General features: G+C 43.9%; 1 protein-coding gene across 4 annotated transcripts in view; it reads left to right on the forward strand.

Annotated features, from left to right (window-relative positions):
- Positions 1-24,601, forward strand: part of Eepd1 (endonuclease/exonuclease/phosphatase family domain containing 1) — a 106,315-nt gene that overhangs the window by 46,164 nt on the left and 35,550 nt on the right. For 3 of the 4 annotated variants that reach the window (XM_006242727.5, NM_001014088.3, XM_063265374.1), the window contains exon 2: positions 13,383-13,434. In XM_006242727.5, coding sequence (XP_006242789.1) covers positions 13,383-13,434 — 52 coding nt within the window. Of the gene's footprint in view, positions 1-13,382; positions 13,435-24,601 lie in introns of those variants that run through there. The other variant, XR_010053959.1, reaches the window with a different exon arrangement.

Below are 24,601 nucleotides of genomic sequence, written 5' to 3' on the forward strand. Positions count from 1 at the left end.
ACACAGCTGGTGCTCCTTGGTCCCCGAGTACCTGCTCAGCTCATTGGTCCCTGACTACATGCTCACTTACATTTCGAAAGCCTATTCATGCAGTGTTTGGGCTCCTTGATAACTGGGATTTTGGTCCAAGTTCTTTACTGTTCAATACTAGATCCCGGGAGCAGGGGTCTCTCTCCTTCTGGGGCTGAGGCTGCTCCTGGATGTCAAGGGCTAGCAGGTTAGTGCCTGTGACATCTCTTGGGGAGTACCCCTCCTCCTGGACAACCTCTAGGCTTCTCTTCAGATCCCAGCATATGTCCACTCCAATGCCTTCTTTCATGGCATTCCTGTAGGTGAGTCTGCTATTGCCAAAGCCTCAGGGAGGGTGTGAGGCCAGCATCAGGTTCTCCTCTACTCACGATTTTGAGGCAATAAACAAATCCGTCTAAACATTCCTGTCCAGTGAGTAGACTTTGGTCCTACTTACCTTGATGGATAGATCCCATGCAAAACTTTTTGGACAGAATACCAATAGCTTCTAACAGCGGTATTTGGGAATTTTTAAAAGCCCTTAATAGCATTTTTCTTTATCCAGGGAAATAGGTACAGTTAATAAGGAATCTGAGGCCCGGTGTCTAATGGTTGTTAGGCCCATGGGTGCTGGACTCACTGGACCGTCCAGCATAGTTCACAGAGGTGAAGGCAGCTCCCTGGGACTGCCCCTTGTGCCACCGTTATGCACTGGTTCAGATGAAGGAATTGAGGCCCAAGTACTAGAGAATGGGCAGTGACAGGAGGAGGGCTGGGGAGGAATGGACACTTTATGAAGCTTGGGTAAGACTTGGCTCTGTAGAAGTCAAGGCCAGAGCTGAGGAAGGCCCAGGGAGAAGTCTATCTTTGGAGGACCCTGGTTCATTTGGACTGGACCGAAGGATGCTGAATGCAGGTCTGTCCATCTTGAGTCATAGTGGACTGCATTAAAAATGACCAACAAGGACTTCCTGGGTGCTCCACAGCTTCATTTCTTCTTCCCTGGTGGTGGTGACCCTGGGAAGGTTAGGATGAAAGGGAGGTACTAGTGTCCTAGGCTCTGAGCACGGAGGGAGGCATTGCTCATGAAGCATCCTGGCCCACAGTACTGTTCCTGTCTTTCAGGTAGATCTAATGATGGTGCGAACAGAAGTGTGTAGGAAGCATGTATGTAGCTCAGTGTGTTGGGGGGTGGGGTGGGGGAAAGCTTTCTTTTTCTTCTTCCTTTCACCCCAATTTGAAACTTGCTACAGAGTATTCTTTTGGCTTTTCAAACACATAGTAGCCCTGGTTCTCCTTGAACTCACTCTGTAGACCAGGCTGGCCTCAAACTCAGAGATCCAATTGCCTCTGCCCTCAGTGCTGGGATTAAAGGTGTGCACCACAGCATTCTTAAAGTAGCAGTTTTCTTCCTCTATTTTAGGGAAAGCATTTCACTTCTCACTTTCAAATGACCTGATATTTAATTCCTTTCCAACATCTTGTAACTTCTAGGATCTTCTCTTTTTTGTTAAAGGGATTTTAATTTATAACAAATCCCACATGTAGGCTTGATAGTTGTCAACAAACATGTTTATTTAAAATTACAAACATTCTGACCCTGATCTCATGAGATATCTTATACTAAGAACATAGGCTACAACTGTCTGTCTGTCTGTCTGTCTGTCTGTCTGTCTGTCTACCTACCTACCAACCTACCTTTCGGCTATGTGTATAAGACCTTTTTGAAACTGAAGTAAGTTTCATATTTAGACTTAGGTCCAATCCACCAGCATGTTTATGTGTATATATCTATATATTTCAAGCCTTAAGCATTAAGAATATAAAGAATAGAACATCCATGTATGTTTTGCCTATTATTTCCATACTTTAAAATTTTAGGGATAAAGAACAAAAGCGTGCTGTCTAGTCGACTTTAGAGATCTTACAATCGTCATCGCTCTGTGAGGGAGTGCCTAGGATAGAGCAGGAACGAGAGTGTTTCCTTTTAAGTGATTCACTGCTGACGGAAGGAACTGCAGAAACACCAGCTCAGCAACTCCACGTCCACAGGTCCTTTTTCTGTATCAGCTAGTTATTTGTAACAGTTGGGTTTTTTTAGTAGTAAAACGTTAGCTTTATTTTGATCAACGACAGCTCTCTATGTACTTTCCAGTGATCATGAAGGTAAGAATTGTGTCTACTTCAACAATATCATCAGGTACAATTTATTGAGTACTACTATATAATGCAAGCATATGACATTTCATTGAATTTTCACAGCAAGCCCATTAAATTAGAGTTGCTATCCTAATTTACAGAGGAGAAACTGCAGTCTGACCAAATGCTTTGTAGAGGACAGGCCTTCACCAATCTGGCCACCTGCTTCCTTGCATCCAGTCATTCTGGCTACTGGCTCTGCTTCGGTTTTTATAAGTTCATTATCATGAAACATATTATAGTGCTATAATTGATCACATACTCTATTCATTTATCATAGAAACACTAAGTATTTTATGACCCTAGGTCATTATAGATCTGGTCTGCCATGGTCTGCTCAGGGTACTATGATACAGTACTATAGAGCAGATGACTTATACACAGCAAGCCTTAAGCTCTTCTACTTTCGAGTCTGGGAGGTCCAGGATAAAAGTGCCAGTCAAGCTGTGTTCCTGTGAGGACCAGTGTCTCAGCTCATACATTGAAAGATGCCTTTACCCTGTACTGTCTGTGGTAAAATGAGTGAGGCTATCTGAGGTCTCACTGACATGCGTACACAAGGATGGTCTCTTTACGGTGAGGTGGCGTGCTACATTGGAACAGCAGAGTTATTTTTGGTCTCTTAAGTACAAGTAAAACTTATGCTCGCATTAAAATAGAGTCTACTACTGTGCATATTTGCAGTTAAAATATGTTATTGCTGAAATAGCATATGTTCCTTTGAGCCTGCAGTGAGCTGTAGTCCCTCCCTGGGGTTGGGGGGAGTCTTCCCTAAATGATGCTGCATATTGATCAAGCTGCTGGTGGCTACTGTCAGCAGCTGTGCTTATTTCTTATAACAATGAAGCTTGTTGCCTGGCTTCTCTTTCATAGATTTCTTTCTAGGCTGTGACAGTGTCTGATAGCATTGCCCATAGGCGAACCTCTGAAAGTTAGAGACAACCCTCTCTTGTATTTACCAACTGATTTCACATTAACCCCGAGAGACCTTTGTCTCACTTCAGCATCTTTCGTCATAGGCTGCAGGCTCAATTTCTTTCTTTGAGACTTTCTTTGCTCATTCCTAAGAACAAGTCCTCACCTCTTGTTTAACGTGACATCATGGCAGTTCAGGCAAACCTCAAGTTCCACTTAGAATTCCTGCTGTCTACTGGTTCCCTCACCTCTCCAGTCACTTCCTTCCCTCACATCTCGAACCCTTAATCATTCATGAGGCTTGGAATCATGTTCTTTCAAACTCTCCTGAACACTGACATCTTCACCTCTCATAAGTTTCAAATATTCTTAATGGCATCTAGAATGGTCAATCTTTCCAGCCTGTTCCCGGTTCCCGTTGCCACATCCATTAGAGGAATCTATGGCAGATAAAGTCTTCTAAATGCATCTCTTAAGTCAGAAGCCTCTACAGTTGACGTGGTGCTTTCATAACGGACAGCTACATTGGCAGGCAGAAAAGCAGCATTAATCTTGCTAGCTATGTCTGCCAGAACTCATGGGTGATCAGGTGTTTTGTGAGTGTCCTGTAATATTTGAAAGGAAACTTTTCTGGGAAGTAAGTGCTAACGATCCGCTGCAGATATTTAGGAAGCCATGTTGCAAACAGATATGCTGCCATGTGGCCTCCACTACTTTATTTACTGGGTGCAGGCAATTTCAGTCTCATTCTTGGGGGGCTCTAGGAATTTGGGGACATTAAATGAACATTGGCTTCCACTCAAAGTCACCAGCTATGTCTAGTCCTAATGAGAGATGGCCTGTCCGGAATGCTCTAAAGCTAGACTTTGATGTCTCTGGCTCTGAAGTCCTGGGGACGTGTAGCAGCGCACACCAGTGGTCTCAGGGGCCCTGTGTGCTTCTTGTGGGTCACACATCAACACCCGCTGCTTCGACTGCTTTGTGTTCTAGACATGGCCATTTCCTTAAGTCCCAGACTTGTCTTCTCCAGTTCCCTCAGCTCTCTTGGGGGGCACAGGGTTAGAGCACAGGGCCTTGCTTTGGAGAAGACTTTGTACCTGCTCTGTGCGGTTCGATCTCTCCAAACCACTCCATTTCCCTATGGACAGTATGGCTGTTGTGCTTGCTTACCCTTTTTGTGTTCATTGAATTAGCACTTTTCATTTTACCCAGGAATCCTTCCTATGATCACCAGCATGATTTAATTAATTAATTAAAAGTAAAAAAAAAATTTAAAGAACTTTTCCTTTGCACTCACAACTTGGATAAGTATTTCGGGCAGGAGGCGCACCATTCACCCTGCCTTGGTTGGTGTTAACTTTTTCACTAAACTTGCCCATATCTAGTTTTTGATTGAAAATGGTGATTCTCAATCTGTGGATTATGACCCCTTTGTGGGTCAAATGACCCTTTCAATAGGGGTTACCTAGGACCATCGGGAAACAGGTATTAATATTGTGATTCATGTACATTCGCAGTAGCAAAATTGCAGTCGCAGTGAAAATCATTTTGTGGTTAGCAGTCATTATAGCACGAGGAACTGTATTAAAGGCTCTCAGTGTTAGGAAGGTTGAGAACCACTGGTTTCAAGTGAGAGGCTTCACACTCTTTCTATGTGGACACTCACAGGTGTCTATAAGGCGATTGACTGGCCTGATTTCAGTACTGTTGTGTCTCAGAGGCTAGGAATGCCTGAGGAGAGGGAGAGAGATGGTGAACAGCTTTCAAGCAGGGTAAGCACGCACATTTACTAGTTAAGCTCACTGTATTATATGGTACTTGTATGGCATCCGACAGTCACAGTAGTAACACAATAGATGACTGGTTATGGTTATTGTAATAATGCAGAAATGTGAAACACTGTGAAAACGAGACAGAGATGCAAAGTGATTACATCGTTGTCAATAGATGTGCTCAGTGCAGGGTTTCTCTATCCTTCCATTTGTATTAAATACAGAATCCTCACAGCACAGTAGAATAAGGTACACCCGTGCAAAGGCATCTCCTCTCGTGGCATCAGCAAAGAACTCACACCTCTATCACATTAAGGGATGCTGTTTTTTGTTTTTTGTTTTTTGTTTGTTTGTTTTTTACAAAGAAACCTAAAGGGCCACATACATTTACTCTCTAGTCCGTCTCACTAGAGAGTTTTGCAGCTAGGGTGTGGAGGCTTCCTAAGAGCTAGCTGATCTCATCTCTTAGCTCTAGCTTGAAACTTACCCAATGGGAATGACTGTTATAAGCACTGAAAATTGGTATCCCTAGAGAGCGCTGCTAGTGTTTCCCTAACAAGCAGTTCCGAGCATTAGACATCATTCTTCTGCTGTAGAAGTTTATTCTGGATGGGTGCCCTGGCCATGGGCATCCCATTGCATAACATTGCAACACAATGTCATCTATAGAGTCCTTGATTAAGAGCTGAACAACTGAGCTTTAAAAACAGTCAGAAATGGGGCATGGCAGTGCATGCCTTTAACCCAGCCCTTGGAGGCAGAGGCAGGCAGATCTTTGAGTTGAGCCAGCCTGGTCTACAGAGTGAGTTCTAGGACAGTCAGAGCTACACGAGAAACTGTGTTTGGAAAAAAAAAACCAAAAGAAAAAAAAAAGACAAATCTTACAGTGGAAGTCTAAAAGGGTAGAGTAGATGATACTTTTTATGCTGCCTGTCTGCAATGCTATTCTTTCCTGACAGTTTTTTTCTGCTTTCTGATCTTCAGGAAAGGGTTAATGACTAAAGAAAGGCTCAGAGTAACTTGAGTGCTTAAACCCGCCTGAGCAGAGCAACATTCAGATTTTACCCATGTAGTCCCTGCACAGGGCCACAGAAATATGTGCTCGACATTTTTCCCACCTTCCCCGGACGGAGCTCCCAAAGTTCCTAAAACCCTGCAGGCAGGAGGCAGCAAGGCTCAAAGGGACTTCAGTTGTTGGAGCTGACTCCTTGCACCAGTATGAGGAAACTTAGTGGTAAACACCTTTAGATTCCCAAAGATTTGAACTGCTCAGATATTTTGGAAGGAAAAGCAAAACCTCTGTGTAGAGGAGATCAGAATACTGCTCTGACGCAGTATCTTGCTATATAGCCCCTGGCTGGCCCCAGCTCACAATCCTTCTGCTTTATCCCCACCATGCTATGATTACATGTATACCAGCAAGCCCAACTGTTTCATCTTCTTATTGGCTAGGAAGTAGAATTTGTTAGTGGGCATGATTAAGGAGAGGCAGCACAGTGGAAGCCCTCACGTGTGCTGGGCTTGTTACTTGTCCCATGGAACCACAATTGTGGATGCATTTGACATCCGTCCTTTGGAATGAGCTGTTCTCGCCTGCTATGTCTTTGTATTGGATCCACATTAAACTAGATGAAGCCCCACTCCTTTGAGATATGCAGCTTCTAGCAGTCAGAGAACGTGACCTCAAACTTAAATGGATAAATTTCCACAGTGCCTCGTTCTGCAACTTGGAGGTAAAGACTTAGCCACCAGTGTGAGTCCTAGCCATCTTGCCCTGGTTCTTCCCTAAGGATATATATCTATATCTATATCTATATCTATATCTATATCTATATCTATATCTATATCTATATCTATATCTATATCTATATCTATACCTATACCTATACCTATACCTTTACCTATACCTATACCTATACCTATATCTATATCTATATCTATATCTATATCTATATCTATACCTATACCTATACCTATACCTATACCTATACCTATACCTATACCTATATCTATATCTATATCTATATCTATCTTAAATTGGGACAGAAAAGGTGAGTGATATTTGTAGTCTTTGGAAAGGCCTGTCTCCAGGACAACCATATAGACAGCAAGCTGCATATCCTACCAACGAGCCTGCTGTTTGCAGCCATTGTTCGTTGAGCAATATATTTTAAAGAGTGAAAAATGTGCAGGGCCTATCCTGTACTGTGTTACTGTAGAACTATAGAAAAACGAAACCCACAAACCCAACTATAGGCATGCGTCACTTAGCAACAGGAACGCATTTGGAGAAGTGAGTCATGAGGTGATTTCATTATTTTTTGTACTTGCATCGTAGAACACTCTCATATGGGCCACGAATGCTCCCAGAGCCCTGAGAATAAAAGCTTATGAAACCACCACTGCAGATGTGGGCCGTCCTTGACTAATATGTTGTCACATGGGGCGCAACTATGGTTAGGGATGTGGAAACAACCCAAGTAACCTTCGAACATAATAAGCACATACAAAACAATCTAGAAAGAGGGGGCAGAAAGTGTTAGAGCTGTGACATTATGTTTTCTGGATGTGGCAAGGAGGCTGCACCCACAGAATCTCAAGACTGGTTGCCTAAGCAAGTCCTACAAAATACCATACTGGATTTCTTTCTGTCTCTTAAATGGCTATGGCTCAGGAGCCTGGAGGGATGGCCCAGTAGTTAAGGAGGCTTACTGCCCTTCCAGAGGACCTAGCTTTGATTCCCGGCACCAACACTGAGCCTCACAAACTGCCTGTAACTTCAGTTCCAAGTTATTTGACACCTCTTCAGACCTCCTTGGGCTCCCGTATGCACATGTGGTGCACACAGACACACTCTATCTAGCATATACCTATACACATAAAAGAAATTAATATAAAATCAGTTATGGCTTAGGGTATCTGCTGTTGGCTGTCCCCTGTGTTTAGCCTTCTGTCAAAGTTACCTTCTTTGACACCGTCTCTCTCTACCCCATTGTCCAATTCCAGAGTTCAGAGCTTGCTGAGGTACAGTTATTGTCTCTCTCATACTGCATTCCAAGGCCCCAAGACCCAAGTGTCGGACGTAAATCACTAGTCTCCATCTCACTGTCCTCCCTAAGGACATGTTCCCTCCACCTCCCAGTCTTAACATTGAGGTGAGGTTTCTCTGGTGTCTCATACCCAACCATTTCTCATAGTTCATTCAAAAAAAAAAAAAACAAAAAACCCTCTGAGATGGCGCAAACTCAGGAGGCTGTGGCAGGAGATCATGAATCCAAGCCAGCCTAGATTATATAATGAGACCCTGTTTCAAATAAAACAGCATCAGAAGGAGACTCCTACCCTTGTCTGGTATCCTTCTAGTGGGCCATATAGCACATGTGATCCTGAAGGGTGCTCACCAACTGGTAGATATCATTATCTGGTTTGTTTATCAGATGCAGGCACATTAAGGCAAAGGCTACCCTTGCTTCTCAGTGTCTCCTAGTAGTGTCTCCTAGTTTCATGTAAAACAGGATTGAGTGTTTTGTTCATTTGATGATACATGTGTCATCACGTGACACTTATGGATTTATCATATACCATTCTATCCCATGCACTGTGGTTCTTAATAGTTTTCCTTTACTAATCTCCTTTTATAATTCTCTTATAATCGCCATGACAGTTTGCCTGTCTCTAGAGTTGGGAGTTGTACCTTTAAATGTGCTATAACCCTTATACAAACTTTACACTTCAGGCTTAGGGAACATAAGAAGAGGGAGCAGAAAAAAATGTAAGATGTAGGGAACCAGAATGTCTGCTGCAAGATAATGCTGGATATGCAGAATGCTGTGCCCATGAAATCTCTGCAGTACTTACCAAAAACAATGCAATGCTAACACCAGTCGTCATGCAATGTGGGTGGGGGAAGTCTCACAATATACCACCCTTGGATGGAGGGCTACATGAAATTAATGGCTGCTGAGAGAGAGAGAGAGAGAGAGAGAGAGAGAGAGAGAGAGAGAGAGAGAGAGAATCAGTTTTCCCCTCTGATAGATTATCCAATCCCAAGTGGCCAGCCCTAAACACATGCATTTATATGCCCATGTATATAAAACAATAATAATTAAAGAAAAGGTCATGAGTCTGAAGGAGAACTGGGGGGTTTGGAAGGAGTTGGAGGGTGAGGAGGGAAGGGTAGAAATGATGTAAATACACTACTCATGTATGAAATTCTCAAAAAAAAAGCTAGATTAAAATGAAAGACTGCTGCAGGCCTTATAGAGTGCTCTTGTCCATGTCTTCGGGGGTTACTGACGTCTGCTGAATCCACGGCTCTGAGCCCCCCAGATTGCAGCTGGCCTCTGGCTTTCCTCTGTCATGGTGGTGCTTTTCTTCACCGTGGAGAGTGCACTCTCCTCACAGCCTCTTCCAGTCCTCTCAGAGACCTCACTCTGCCATCTGTCACTCTTGTAAAAGACACAGTGCCCTCCAGCACATTGCCTCCTCGAGGCTTGTGTGGCAGAATTTAATTGTGTGGATTCTAGGTGCTTCCAAGTATTGCTTGACCTCAAACCTTGCCACTGAGATTCTTTCTGAATCAAATCAGTGCTGGCAGCTGATGGATGTGCTTTCCCTCTCTTCTCTAAGTGGAGTACCAGAAAAAGAAGGGCCGTTCATGGCAGTGTTCATTTGCTGGCTTCTGCTGCTCCCAGAGAATCCTGATTAGGTACCAGGCCTCCCACAGGACATGCTCCGAGACCCAGACCCACACTGGAATGCAGAGAGAGTCTAAATATCACACATTCCCGTCCCCTGAGCACATGTGCCGAAGCGGCACCTTTGTTCCTTCCTGCTCCTGAGGGCAGGGACATTATGGTGTTCACATGGGCCTCCCACCCCAAGCATGACGTACTTTCTACAGCTGGAGATATCCAGTGTCTGTTTGTGGAGTAGCAGAAGAAAGAAGGGACAGAAGATGGGGCGACATTGAAAACCATGTATCAGATGGTCTTCCAGAGTAGGGAGTTAGATGGTGTCAAGTGAAGATTTGGTAAATAAGTTTGCTGCTCCTAAATATGTATGAAATTGCTTCCCAGGGTATACCAGGCGCATTAGAAGATTGGATATCATCAGTACTAGTAAAAATATCCAGGACTTGAGGAGCACCCAACTTTAGAAATAGCAGTGGATAGCATATAATGGGACATCTGAGGACACACTTAGAGCCTGCAGACTTAGGAGGAAGAGTCATGGCTTGCTGAAGGGTCCTACACATCAAGCCCTAGAACAGCCACCTAACTTGTCCTGCTCCCATTTTGGGGCACAGACTGTCTGGATTAAGGGGCTCATCACCACCCCTCCCTGGATCCCAGAGGCCCTTCCACCTTGGGTCCAGGTTTTAAATGTCTTTTTCTACCCTTTTCCTATGACACTAAGGCTGCTATTTGTTTGAGAGCAGATGTTGAGTGGGTTTGAGGTTGCTATAATCTGTAGTAGATTGGCTATGGCTTTCGAGGCAGTTCTGAAGGATTCTAAAGTTTTGTTTAGGTTCAATGGAAGGAAACTACATGAAAAGAGGTGGCAAGGGCAGGGATGGTTGGAGAGGAACCATGATGATGTCACCCCTGTTCTAGAGAGTGGGGAGTAGTAGCCTAGTGTTGTTGGAGGTTATTTTAATTTCATTTTTCCTCTAGAGCTTTCCCTTGGTACTCTTCGGTAGGTTGAATGTGGTATCTTTGTAGATGGAGAGAAAAAGAGTTCAGAGGCTTCACAGCTTCCACATCTAACTTAGTATCTGATATTGGACCCTAGACCTTGTGATCACAGACAGGCAGGAACAGGAGGCTGTTTAAAACACCCCTCCGGAGCGAATGTTTTCCAGTAGTTATTTCAGAGGCAATTTAAGCTTTTGTAACTTGAGCTGTGACTGGTTCTCCTAACTTAGCACTTAAGTTGCTGCCCACATGGCTAGAATCTTAGCTTTCTGCACTGGCAATCAGAATGTACTAACGAGGAACCAATGGCTTTGGGCTGCCTTAGGGTCTGTTTCATTAGCAACAGTCACTTACACAACCTTGTGTAGCAGATTTTGCCCAGGGTGAATTTGTCCAGTTACTTCCTTTAAGGCATTGCTTTTATCATGTGGAGAAACTGAGGCACAACTGGAATGTATGAATTTTCAGAGTAACTTGGACCTCGGGCTTCTTGGCCCATGAAGTTAGCAAATATTCCTTGAATGTTTTATGCATGTCTATTGTAGATGTTGCAAGAGTAACTATGAGCAATGACATCTGAGCCCTTCAGGTTTAAAGCATTTCAGTAGTTGTGTGAAGGTAAAGGGAAGCACTACAGCAAATAATATTTTAAAAAGAGTAGTAAGGGAAACAAAAACCCTCCACTATGGTTGACCAGAGAAGCTCCTTGGGGATAGTCCCAAAGAGTCTCTGAGAAACAGCTGAGGCAAATCTGTGTGGTGGATGGAAGAGAAGTCCATGGCTCGTGGAGAGAATGCCCTGAGGCAGCCTATTAGCACTCGAATTATGGATGGGCATAGCAGTGAATTTATTACAGGCCTCAAAGGTACTAGTTGCTTCTCCTAGACCCGCTAGCAACATAAGCCATTGCATTTGATAAGGTATACTTGCTTAGTTGTATGAAGAGTGTGAAGATGTTTATAAGGTACAGCGAGCCTTTAGTGGTTTGATCCCTGTAGGCAGCTATGTGTGACAAGAAGGGTTTTCACCTCCGCTCTGCACAGCTTGTGGCATGCAGACTACAATGACAAGTGACCATAGATGAAGGCATCAGCATTGAGGAGGGAGTGTTATAGGGGTTGGGGATTTGGTTCAGTGGTAGAGCCTTGCCTGCCTCCTTGACTGGATCTGTTCATATTCTGTAATACTTCAGAATCAGCAAGCCTAATTAAGAAAGCATTATCCCACTACTAAATTCTGTCACCTCAGTCATTGGGTTCAGTCAAGGCTCCAGGCCCCAAACTAGAAACTGTAACATTGCCCACTCCTCTTGGCATCTTTGGGCATCCTTCCCTGGCAAGGCTATTTTGGTCTCTTTAGGAAGTCTTCTGTGGTGTCTGTGGAACCAGGGTTCCCTTAGTATCTCTGTTTATCCACTGAACATTTCACTTTCTATTGTGCCTTCATCATGGCTTCCACGCAGCCTGGAACTCCTCACACATTTTTAGCCTCATGCACATAGTAAGGCATCATCAGTGCCTGCCTGATGAGCAATTTATGAAGTTTATACTTCACTCATTATCACAGAAAGATCATGAGTGAAGATTGATCCTGAGCATGAGCAATTGTTGACTTCCTTAGTCCTCAGAACTGAGTCAAGTTCTTGGCATGAAATAGTGATCAGTAGTCACTGTAAGGATACTTTGCGCTAACAAACTGTGTATGACAAAAATTACCATTTTAACCAATATTAAGCACACATTTGCTGATATCATCACATTTGCACTGCCATCTCACCACCACCACCCAACTCCAGAACTTTTTCTTCATCCTACAAGGATATGCCATTCCAGTTGAACAGTAGCTCCTGATTCCCCTCATCCCCAGCCCCAGGAAAGAAACACTCCTCTTTCTGACTTTATCAACTTGGCTATTCTTGCTACCTCATGTAAGTGAAATCACCCAGTCTATCTTTTTGTTATGACTTATTTCACTGAACATGTCAAGGTGCATCAGTGATCTCTGTTGTATTTATTAAAATATCCTTCCTTTTAAGGATGAATAACCCATACATGTACACACACATGCATACATGCACACACATACAAACCTGCACATACATGCACACAGACACAGACGACACACATGTACACATGCATACACAGATACTGACACACATGTACACATGCACACACAGATACTGACACACAGACATACATGCACATGCACACACACAGACCCAGACACACAGACACGTACACATGCACACACATACACACAAACACACAGATATGCATAGATACAGACACACATGTACACATGCACACATATATGCATACACACATAGACATGCACAGACACACAGACACACATGCACACTCACACACACATGCAGATACACAGACATAGAGACACAGGCACATACACACACACACACACACACACACACACACACACACACACACCACTTTGTGTTTGTTTTTTATCTGCTGATGCATATTTGGGTTGTTTCCACCTTTAGGTTATGAGGAATAGCGTGAACACTGACGTGCAAATTCCTTTTCAAGTCCTGACTTTCAACTTCTACTGAAAATAGAAGTGCTTAATCTTGTGGTAAAGCTACTTTTAGAGTTTAGAAACATTTTAAATATATTTGGGACAGTCAGTTTACATCAAACAAAGTCACCTTCAGGTAAGAGGTGACATGGAATGATGGGCTGAGATTTTTGCATTCTTCTTTTTTGACTCATGTGATGATGCTTGCTGACATGAAATGACTTGTTTTAAGTATGATTTATTTTATTTTTTACAGCATCAAACTTCTAGCTGTGCAAGAACTGCTTGACAAAGAAGCCCTGGAAAAGGTAAATATTTTGTTTTTCCTGCCACACAGGAAGAATTCTGCTCCCTGACCAGGGGCAGCACTTACTGCAGAAGCAGTCTGCTTCTTCATATTCTCCACGGGTGGTGAGCCATGCAGATTTTCAATTGAAGCTCCCAGTCTTCACTCTCTGTTTACACTTGTAGACTCAAGCTTGCTCTGTTTTTTTCAATCTCTGGGAAAGCAGAGGCTTGCTTATCACAAGCCAGGCCATACTCTGTAGAAGGTTTCTTGTGCTTCTTAGCCACAGGACCAAAGATGTTTCCCATCTGTCAGGCTTCATGCTTACTCTCTCCTCCTCTTGGTTTCACACTCAATTGTCTGAGTGTATAGATGAAGGAACTGAGGATCAGCTATACTTGGTCACCAGCCCTAGGCAAATGAATTCAGTGGGAACCTCTCATACGTCCATTTCTAGAATGGTGGCTTTGCTGTTTAACAGGTGTGATTGTGACAGCTTTCTTTTAGTGGTTTAGCTATTATGGTATATTGGGCTGTTGCTGAAGACTGGGAAATCACCTCCATACCTGTGCTGTGGGAAACAGACTGGTGCATTTTGGCAGGTTCAACTCAACTGGAACTGACACTCTTCTATTTGTAGATTCTAATTCTGGGTTGAAGAGGAATGGCTTTAACGATTCAGGCTAGACAGGTACAGAGGAGGCCAGGCCCTAAATGTCATTGTGAGGGCTATTGTACTTCTGCAGTACACTCCCCTGGGCTAGTTCAGGACTATTCCTACAAATGTAGCTGCAGACGTTTATTATAATCTATAGGTTGACATAAACATAGGTTGTTAGAGAGATAAACATCCAATAGTAATTTTTTAAGGAATGTAAAATGTTTGAACCAGTGCTGAGTTTCTTGCTATGATAATGAAGGAAGCCTTTAAAGTCAGGATCAAGCAGTGCTGTGAAGGGTAGGGAGTGGCCTGAGCTTTGAGATTCCACCCAACCTCTTTTCCATGAGGGGTGAGACAAGGACACTGGTTCCACTGGACCTTAGAATGGAAAGATGTGAGGCAAATGAGTTAATGTAGCCAAATGGCTCTCTAGATGTGAAAGCACTGTGTTCATATCAAATCTTAATTATTCATGTCAATTCTTCATACACAGCCAGCTATTAAAATATGCTATGATGACTATAAAAGCTATCAGTGGGACAAATGACAGCCTTGAGGGTGGATGGTAGATTAGATAATGGTACTAAAGTAACTATAACTTTTCCAGAAGCTGGTGACTTCTTTGTGATCATGTCAGAGAATGGCCTGGTCCTTAGGAATCACAGGAAGGAATACAGAATCATTCATTCTGAAAAGAATTCAAAGACAATGGAGAGAAAGAAGGGGAGGGAGAGAAAAGGGAGAGAGGAGAGGAACGTGGAAGGAGAGAGGGAGGGAGGGAGGGGAAGGTTTGTGCAGATGAGGCAAAATGCAAACCATTGACCTTTCTGTGTAGGCAGTTATATGAGATTTCTTTGTATGTCTTTGAAACTTTAAAAGACTCACCCCGTTTCCCATTGTAATAGTATTCACTGCACCTATGTGTTTACTTCCTGATTTTGAAAATTTTAGAACAAAATCTTACCACACATGGAGCCTCCACATCCAATGCATCAGAATAATAAAAATATAGACACCAAAAATACCAGTTATATCCTTGAAGTGGTTACTGTCCAATTTAGAGAGGCCACATAGCCAGGTCAATTCAGGGGACCAAAGCTTGCAAAATGGATCAGAAGGTGGTATTGGGCTTGCCGTGGCTGGCTGCCAGCCAGTGAGTCATTGCACCACCCTGAGAACCAGGCTTCTATGGCTTTGCTCCAAAGCCTGCCTTCTCCTTCCTCCTTGAATCTTGGGTTACTTACCTTCTGTGCCTCAGGTTTCCAGCTAAAGAATGAAAATCTTAATCCTCAATTCACAAAGCTTTAGAAGAGACTTAAGTGGGCTATCTAGGGGAAGGTGCTCAGTAGGACATCTGGGTCTCAGTGATCTCCAGAAGTTGGCTTCTGTATATACTGTTCCCTCATCCCCATTCACCTCCAGCAGTCCTCCTCTTCCTCCCATTGTCCGTCTTCCCTTTCTGTAAGCCTGGTGGTGGGTTTGTATCATCCTATCTTAACAGATAGGACCATCGAAATATATGCAGGGACCAGTGGGGAGCCAAGACCTTGTGGTTTCTTTTCTCTCCTCTGTGCAGTTGTGTCCTCATTCGCTTATTCATTCTGCAAGTGCTGAGGTTTCTGCATGCTAGGCAAGTAGTAGACATGTTTTGAAATACTCAGAAACAGCCCAGTGGCTATGCTCCTAGTATTCAGTTACTATATGTTGAGTGAATCGTGGTATATTGCCTAGATTAGAACTTTTTCATTGTTGTTTTGTTTTTGTAGTAAGATTGGTTCAGTGATTTGTTAAAATAAGATATGTTCCCCAAGGAGCCTCATGGATCATATTTTCCTTCCACTTGGTCAGGCTAGAGAGCCACTGAGAAAAGTGTCTGGTAAACCCAGCTCTGCTAGTCAACATTGTCACTGGGCCAGTAGCTAACTCTGGAAGCTCATTAGGAATGTAGAACTTTGCCCTTTTAGCTCAGACCCACTGAATCAGAGCCACAGCCTACAGAGAGCCCAGGTGACTAGTGTACAGTAAAGTCCAAGAACTATTCAGGAAAGGACTGTTTACTATCCCCACAGTGATTATCGACTAGCCTATAAAGTCAGAAGCCTATTAGATTGCACAGATTCTGCTTCTATGTCCAGTGAAACTCCTTTGGGAGATATATGTGTGGGACAACTAAAAAGCAGACGACATCATTCTATTTGTAGATTTCTCTTTGGTTGTGGCATGCATATGAGTATGCAAGCACACAGACTTGTTTAGGACCCAGAGCAGAATTGGGGAGGGGACTTTCTCTACTGCTGTCTGCCCTATTGCCTTGAGACAGATGCTCTCAAGGAACCAGAATCTTGCTATTTCTGCTAGTCTGGCCAGTTAACCAGCAAGCTCCTGGGATTTGCCCGTCTTTGCTATAGCGCTGTGGTCACAGATATGTGTAACCACGCCTGGTATCTTGGTTAAAGTTTTATTGCTGTGAACAGATGCTATGACCATGGCGAGTCTTAGAAAGAAAAGTATTTAATTGGGCCTGACTTACAGCTCACAGGTTTAGTTCATTATTGTCATGAGGGGAAGCATGGTGGCATGCAGATAGACATAGACATGGGAAGGTAACTGAGACTTCTACATATGGATCCATGGGAGAAAGTGATACTGGGCCTGGTTTGAACTTCTGAAACCTCAAAGATTCCCCATTACATACTCTTCCAACAAGACTACACCCCCAATAATGCCCCTCCCTCTGAGTCTGTGGGGGCCATTTTCATTTAGAGTACCACACGTGGCTTTTTTTATGTGGATGCTGGAATTTGAACTCAGGTCCTCATGCTTGCAAAGCAAGCACTCTTACCCAGCCTCTTGAAACCTCATTTAGATCTTACTTTTCCTGCTAGTAATAGAGCTAACAGAGAGGTCTCAGAAGTGCAGCTCACAAGCCTCAGACCTATCACTATCTCCCTGCTGATGTGATATGGAAACCTGCCTTTGGAATTTATGGTTGCCGAATTCCTGAAGCTTGGCCATGTTGGACCTGTGCCTTCAGTCTCGATAGTAGAGGCCTGTGCATCCTTCTGTCTTGGAAGGTGGTAGTGATTCTGAAAGGCCTTTTCTCTCACACAGGGATTGGCAGTAGGTCTGAACAGTGATGGTTTAAGCTGCATAAAACACAACATGAAAGGTTGGCAGTGTTTGGAGGTCTTAGAAAAGGAGATTCCCAATGCCCCTTCCCTTTTGGTCAGCCATTGTTAGCATACTCTTAGTATTTGAGCTGAGGTTTTCCTGCTATGTACAGAACACAGAGCTGGGGCATCTTCCAGTCACTCTGTGGCTCCCTGTGACTCTGGAGACTGGCAGAAGACCATCCTGGAAGTCTTCTGATCTTGTTCTCCATGATGCCTCCAATAGCTGTGCTCATCAGAGCTGATATCTGGCCACACTGTAACTGGGGGATGTTTTGTCTTTTACCCCGCATTCTATTTTCTCTATTTTTTTCCCAGTGTTCCTTACTAGGCTTGGGGTTCTTGTGACATACCTATCCTATTCAACGTCAAAATTGGCATTCTGATAGAGGAATTGTGAACAGTGGTGACATCAATGGATAGACGTCCAGGGTTTCTATTTTGAGTTTTTAAACCCTCCCTGCAACCCCTGTCTGGGTTTGGTTTGGTTTTCTGGAGTCAAAGTTTTACTGTGTAGCATTAGCTGGCCTGGAAGTACTGTATAGACCAGGCTGTACTCAGATGCACAGTGTTCTTCTGACTCTGCTTCCTCAGTGCTGGGATTATAGGCCTATGCCAAAGCCTCAAGTTAGGGCTGTGGATTGGGGAGAGACTAAGGAACAATTGTAGCTCTGGCTCTGAGTGTTTCTTTTTTTCTTTTCTTTCTTGTTTTTTTTTTTTTTTTAAACAAATACCACAAAGGGCCCAGTTTCCAGATTAGACACAGCAATTTGTCAGTTGTTTTAAAAGTAAGTGACAAGCCATAAAATTAACAATCTAAGTTTATTTTAAAAAATTATTACCCATAACATTTATGCAGAGGGTCTGGTGCAGACCCATGCAGACCCTATGCTTGCTACTTAAGTCTCTTTGAGCACATATGAGACCTACTTAGTTGATTCAGTGGGCCATGTTCTTCTGGTGTCCTTGATCCCTCTGACTCCTACAATGTTTTCTCATACTCTTTGGCATGGTTCCCAGATCTCTGAGGGGAGGAAACCTGATAGGGACCTCCAGTTTAGACTCTTTGTTGGCATAATGTCTTGTTGTGAGTCTCTGTCTGCTCCCATATGTTGCCAGAAGACTCTTACAGTGACAAGACAAGGCACCTATCCTAGGTCTCTGGGCTATCCAGTCTCTCTAGTTCCTGGCCATGCAGGCAGTATAGGGCTTAGAATCCCTCTTGTGGCATGGACCTCAAGTTAAACGAGGCATTGGTTGGCCACTCCCATGAATTCTGTGCCACCATTGCCCCAACACATCTTGCAGGCAGGACAGATTGTAGGTGGTGGGTTTTGTGGCTGGATTAGTGTCCAGGTTTTTCTTTCCATAGTCTGTGAGTACTTTATTGTGCCAAAGAGACAAGGATGGTGAAGACTCCATGAAGGCATCAGCTGAATCTCTCTATGTTCAGTGAGCTGCGTGGATGTAGACCTCAGCAATATGGCCCCCACTCTCAGTCTTTTGAGTGTGACCCTCTGTCCTAGCATCAGCCTTGGTTGTTTAGGGATCTCCCCGGGACCACCTCAGCCAACAACTCAACGGAATACAACTCAGTCCCACCCCTGGCTACAAAAGATGACCACAACCTCCATTACTAGGATTCCTCATTAGAGTCCATGAAGTTTCCACTGCACTAGCTTTCCATACCATACCCCCAAATGCTCCGCAATTCCATCTCTCTCTCCCCACACTCTCTCCTTCCACCCCTCCCTAACCTGATCCCTCCCACTACCATCATGACCTGCCCCCAGTCCACTTGCAAATTCTATTCTATTCCCCTCCCCCTAGAGTCTGCCTCTTACCTAATGTCTCTGAGTCTGTGGATTGTAGCTTGATTAGCATTTCCTTAACAGCTAACATCCGCATACCTTATGGCTGTTGTTGGTATTTTTGTGAGACTTCTAGTGGGAGTGAGTGGTATGTCTCTGACTCTTTTGCCTGCTCTTGGGATTCTTTTCTTCCTATTGGATTGCCCTTGTCCTGCCTTGGCGTGAAGGCTTTCTTTCGCCCTCTCTTATTGTATTTTGTTTTTTGTGTTCGGCTGTCACCTCTTGGAAGCTTGGGAGTGCATCTGGGGGGGAGAAGAGGTGTAGGGAAGAATTGGGAGGAGTGGAGGAGAGGAGAAACTTTGGTCAGGATGAAATATATGAGAGAAAAATCTCTTTTCAATACAAATGAAAAGACCTGTAAGGTTAAAAAAAAGCCCAGACAAACTTTTCTGATATTTTTTCTGAACTGCATATATCTAAGCTATTAATAACCTAAGTCTTCTCTGCTAACTCAAAGTTAGATTTGTCTCTACGGACTTCTTATTAAAAGAATATTATTAGAACCATGATCAGGGTATCTAATATGCATAAGTATCACAGCCTGTGCCATTTTTTTCTGAAACAGTGTTTGTGTGCATGCCACACAGTGCTTAGCTCCCAAGCACAGTAAGAACCACACTTATCAACTACTTGTCTGTGCTCTTTGCTTTGAGAATAGTACCTTTTGTTTTCTTAACTTAAGCCACTAAGACTTGTTTCCTAGGATTTAAAAACAAACTCATCTAACGAGTTTAGATGTGGCATTACATGAAAGGAAATAAAAATATTGGTACAGCTTGATTTAGAAAGATCTTTTTTTTCCTCCCCAATGATCCTTTTGAACAGCTTCCTGCAAAGCTGCAGACAGTAGTCTGGCCAGCCATTCTGGCTAGAGATCACCTTCACCCTGACAGCACAGAGGGTGGCCACCATACTGTGATCAACGCCCACCTGTGAGCTCAGCCTCCGAGGCCACCCACCTCACAACTGTTGGCTGTTCTGCACCCCAAGCTGTTACTCGTTCATCAATCCCAGATCAACTGATCTGATATGACATCACACTCATTTTCTAGTGCTGAGCTTCAAGGGCATAGCCAGGTTGAGTCCAGTTTGGTTATTACCACTGAGAGGCCTACTGGGCAGGTTACCCACAATCTTAGTGTCCCCCCCCTTCCTCAGGGTTACAATTGTGGCGACATCTTTGGAATTTTGTGAGGACTAAAGGGAATGACATATATAGCAAAAGAGATCATATATTGGTTAATGCCATTGTGCCAGTGTCTACCCTATGCTGTCAGTGAGCTGCTGTCCCTGTCATTGTCACATTCATTATTCTTATCATCCATGCTGTCTCTTCTTTTCTCAAGAACCTTAGGTTGAGCTTTACCACTGCCATTGGAAGATGGTAAAGGAAAAGCCATAACCCTCCCCTCCCGCCATCTGCCAAACCTGGACAGTAAGATGCCCAGTGCTCCTCCATGCTGCTGCTGCTATGAAATGTTTTTCTTAAAATACTGACTTTGAAATGCAACCCTTTGTCTGGTTTTCTGGTAGGTGGAACAAGCAACCTCTAAGCCCCGCTTTGGTGTTTTCTATGCGTGACAAGTAATATATTCGTTTCACCAGGAAGCCTGGGGTTAGGAAAATTAAACTTAATACAGTAGTCCCTCTTCTTCCAGCTAGGAACTTGTGTTAAGCAGCATTGGGATTAGTGGTGAATAGTTCCCCAGAGATCTTCAGAAGGAATAGGAGGCAAACAGTTTTTATGTAGATGTGGGTGACTAAGCCAAGGATGCTAGCTCGGCCCCTGACAGTAATTGGGGGCCGAGTTTCAAAGTCACCGAAATGCACATAGATAGTGGCTTCTGTCGTGATCCGGATTTGTGGTTCATTTAGCTTGCACGAGTGCAGTGGCTGCCCTGCTCTTGAGTTATACTTTCTACCAAAGATGGTGAAGTTATAAAGCTTTGTCCTCAAATGGTCTGTACAGAAGTACAATGTTTCAACTGAGGTGGGGGGGGGGGCAGTTCAAACTATGTGAACTAAGCCTATACATTTCTAAGAAAGTACGCTGAGACCAAGGTTATTGAGTGATCCCTCTCCCCTGGGCCATAGCTGGTTTGTTGGTCAGGCAAAGGAGAGCTTTGCACTTAGTGTCCTGGCTTCTAGGTCCAGATGGTCACAGAACGGTAAAGAACATTAGAAAAATGAAGCACATGGAGTAGACACACCTGCGTTTGGGCTGAGATGCTTTATATAATACTCTCTGGAAAATGTGTACTTTAAAGATAGCAGCATGCGATCCTGCGGATCTGCTGTGTTATCGTCCCCTCTCAATTACCTAACTCCTCATTAGTTGGAGCTGAGTGTGACGGTCACGTTGAGTGGTTGGTAGTCATACATCTACAATGGTCGTTTCATCCGTGTGTTGAGCAGAGCTGTGCGTGGTCATAATTAATCTCGTTGTCATCCTTTGACAGCAGGAAGCTGGCCACTTTTAAAGGACCAGTGAGCAGAAACGGGGCTCCCGTCAGAGGTTACGGTCTCCTGAGTGGATCCTGACTCTGACAGGGGTTTGCTGCAGCTTGGAGTCATCAGGAGGCTCCACTTTCCAGACTGCACCCTGGCGTTTACCCACAGACCTCACTGCTGCGCATTGGAACAGCTTGGGGAATTGTGGAGCAGGCTGCATAGTCTCTTTAAAGGAGGTGGTGCTGGGGTTGTAACTCTGCTGTAGGCTGCTTGCCTATAGCATGCGCAAGGTCTGGCTTTAATCCTCAGTAGCAGCAAAAGAGTGGGAGCAAAGATGGGATTTCTCCTGCTGTTTTGACATCCCCACAAGATACTATGTATATACTCAGGGACTCACACTGTCTTGCCATTTCCCCGCCTGAAGCGTTTAAAAACTTCTTTAGCTTTATTAGTTATCGAAAGTAAGAACAGGCAGAGTGAGAGGTTATTTGAAGTCGGTGGTATTAGCAGTGCTTTGAAAACATCCTGCGTGAAGTTGAAGTTGCCAGAAGCAGCATGCTGGCGATTTCTGTGGAGGTCAGGGGACAGGAGGCTGACCCTCAAACACATGATGTGCTCCATTTGCCTCAGAGATGCTCCTACCCCTTAGCTAGGACCTGTTCCTGCGCATGTCTCCTAACGAAACAGTCCATGAAGATAGAAAATAACAACACATGGCTACACGCTTTGCAAGGGTGAACAACTGGAAGGCAGGCCAGTGTCATAAAGAATGGTTAGCTTTTACAAGGATTGTGATAGATCTGCTTTGGGGATGGGTATATGACTACCATCAATGGGGAAGCATTTAGCCTGGTAGGAATGTGCTAAACTTTCTACCAAAAAGGAGACTAAGCTTCCACTTGCTTTGATAACAACCATGTGTAAATAATGTATTCGTTCCTTAAGCTGATATTCGTTGATCCCCATCTCCTGTTAGACCTGTGTTAGTAGATGTCCATATCTGTGAACAGGACGTTTTCTTTTCCCTACCTCAAGGAGTTCACCCTGTAGTAGATAAGGGGACCACCATTAGCTGTTACACAGTTACTTAATTACAATAGTGAAATGAGGGAAAAAAAACAAAACCTCAAATACGAATCAGAAAAAGCAGGTTGTCAGGAAAAGGGGCCCTAACCTAGTGTTCTTAATGTATCCATGGGAAACACGTAATTAGGGAGGTTCTTCTTTTCCTTTACCATTGAGGTAATATTTCTGGATTGAACATTTTAGTGCCTCTTTGGCAGCTATAGTGGGAGGGGCAGGAGGAAGGAGCAATAAGGAAGGAGCTCCGTGGTGTCTGCAGGGTGGGGTGGAACAGAGAGGGAACAGCCCTTCTCAACAGCCTGGCATCCTGTACACAGTGGGTCCTAGCAGATCACAGCAGCCTGTTGCCAGTTGGTGGCTTAAATCTGGCCTATGCCTCGTTTTTGTGCAGTATCATTGGAATACAGAGCTACCCACCCATTTAACTTGGTGCCTGTGACTGCGGTCAAGCCACAAGGACAGAGTCCAGGGGTTGTAATAGAGATAATCTATCTGGCAGACCTCGAGTTATCTATCAGTTGGCTCTTTTTATTTGCTGTTTGCTGACTCCCCTTGTAGATAAGGAGTATCTTTTTAAGAGGGGGAACTACATACACTTACCTCAGAAAAATTCATGTCTGAACCTTTACGCGTGGTTGCCTTCTCTTATTTTGGGAGCCTGCAGGGCGCCTTGAGGTCTTACTACTGGTGAAGGTAGGATTCAGTTCTTTCCTCTAGGTATGCCCAGCCATTTCTTCTTGTCCACATGAATTTGTCTTGTGGACGTGGCTTTAATCGTGGGATGAATTTGCCCAAGGCAGTGGAGCACATAGCCTAAGGTCAAGGAGAAAGATTTTGTGGTTAGTTCTGGTCAGAGTTTGAAAACTGTATCCTACTGGTGCCAAAGCACCACCCCAGTTCTTTTCTGTGACTTATGGACACTCGCACAGTGGGGACGGGAAGGGGCTATCTGTTTTCCAGAGTATCTGCGCTCCCATTCTTAGCTGCATCAGACATGTTTAGGTCTCCTAAAACCCGAAGTGCGCTGAGACTTGACCTGCTTTCTTCTCTGCCTCCGCCCTGTTTCTCTTGGTTGGTACTTACCCGGAAAGAAGCCTCGATCCCATAGCCCAGCTTCATCCCCCTTCAGCACTCCTTGGAGCTTTGGAGTGTGCGTGGCCCTTGCCTCATAATAATGATAATAACGACAATCTAATAAATTACCGTAGACAGTTGCTTACCTAATTCGAAGCACTTTCAGCTGTAGAGGCTTTGTGATGGGGGCCAGAGAGTAAGGATGCTTCCTGCCAAGACTCATGACCTGAGTTCAGGCCCTGGAACTCCCTAGTGGAAAGAGAGAACTGATTCCTGGAAGTTGTTTTCTGATTCCGTAAGTGTGCAAGTGGGGACACACACACACACACACACACACACACACACACACTCTCTCTCTCTCTCTCTCTCTCTCTTTCTCTCTCACTCTCTCACTCTGTAAAATAAATTTTTACTTTCTATTATAAAAGATTATTGTTAAATTATTATGCTCAAGTTTTTGAATATAAATAATTTTTGGATAATTTTTGTTCCCATATGTTTTGGTATTGAAAATAAATTGATTTAGGTTTAAAATATCTTTTAATCTTTGGGGTATAACTGTATGGTCTTTCTATGTCTGCCACAGTTCTGAATAAAGAGACTTATATTTATTAATTTTAGTATTGGGCCCTAAGGCTTAGGTTTGTTCCCAAGTAGCTCATAACTTAAATATATATTAACCCGTATATATTGACCTATGTTCTGCCCACACGGCTCGTTGGTTTACCTCTTCTTCACTCCTAGCCTGCTTCTTCTGCATCTTGCTGGCAAATCTTCCACACTTACTCTTTCACAGAGTTCCTGTCTCTGCTGGAAGTCCCGCCTGTTCTCTCTTCCTTTGCTGTCAGCTTTTTATTAAATCAATCAGCAGGTGAGAGA

Source organism: Rattus norvegicus, chromosome 8, assembly GCF_036323735.1.
Source record: "Rattus norvegicus strain BN/NHsdMcwi chromosome 8, GRCr8, whole genome shotgun sequence".
In the NCBI taxonomy this organism is placed as follows: Eukaryota; Metazoa; Chordata; class Mammalia; order Rodentia; family Muridae; genus Rattus; species Rattus norvegicus.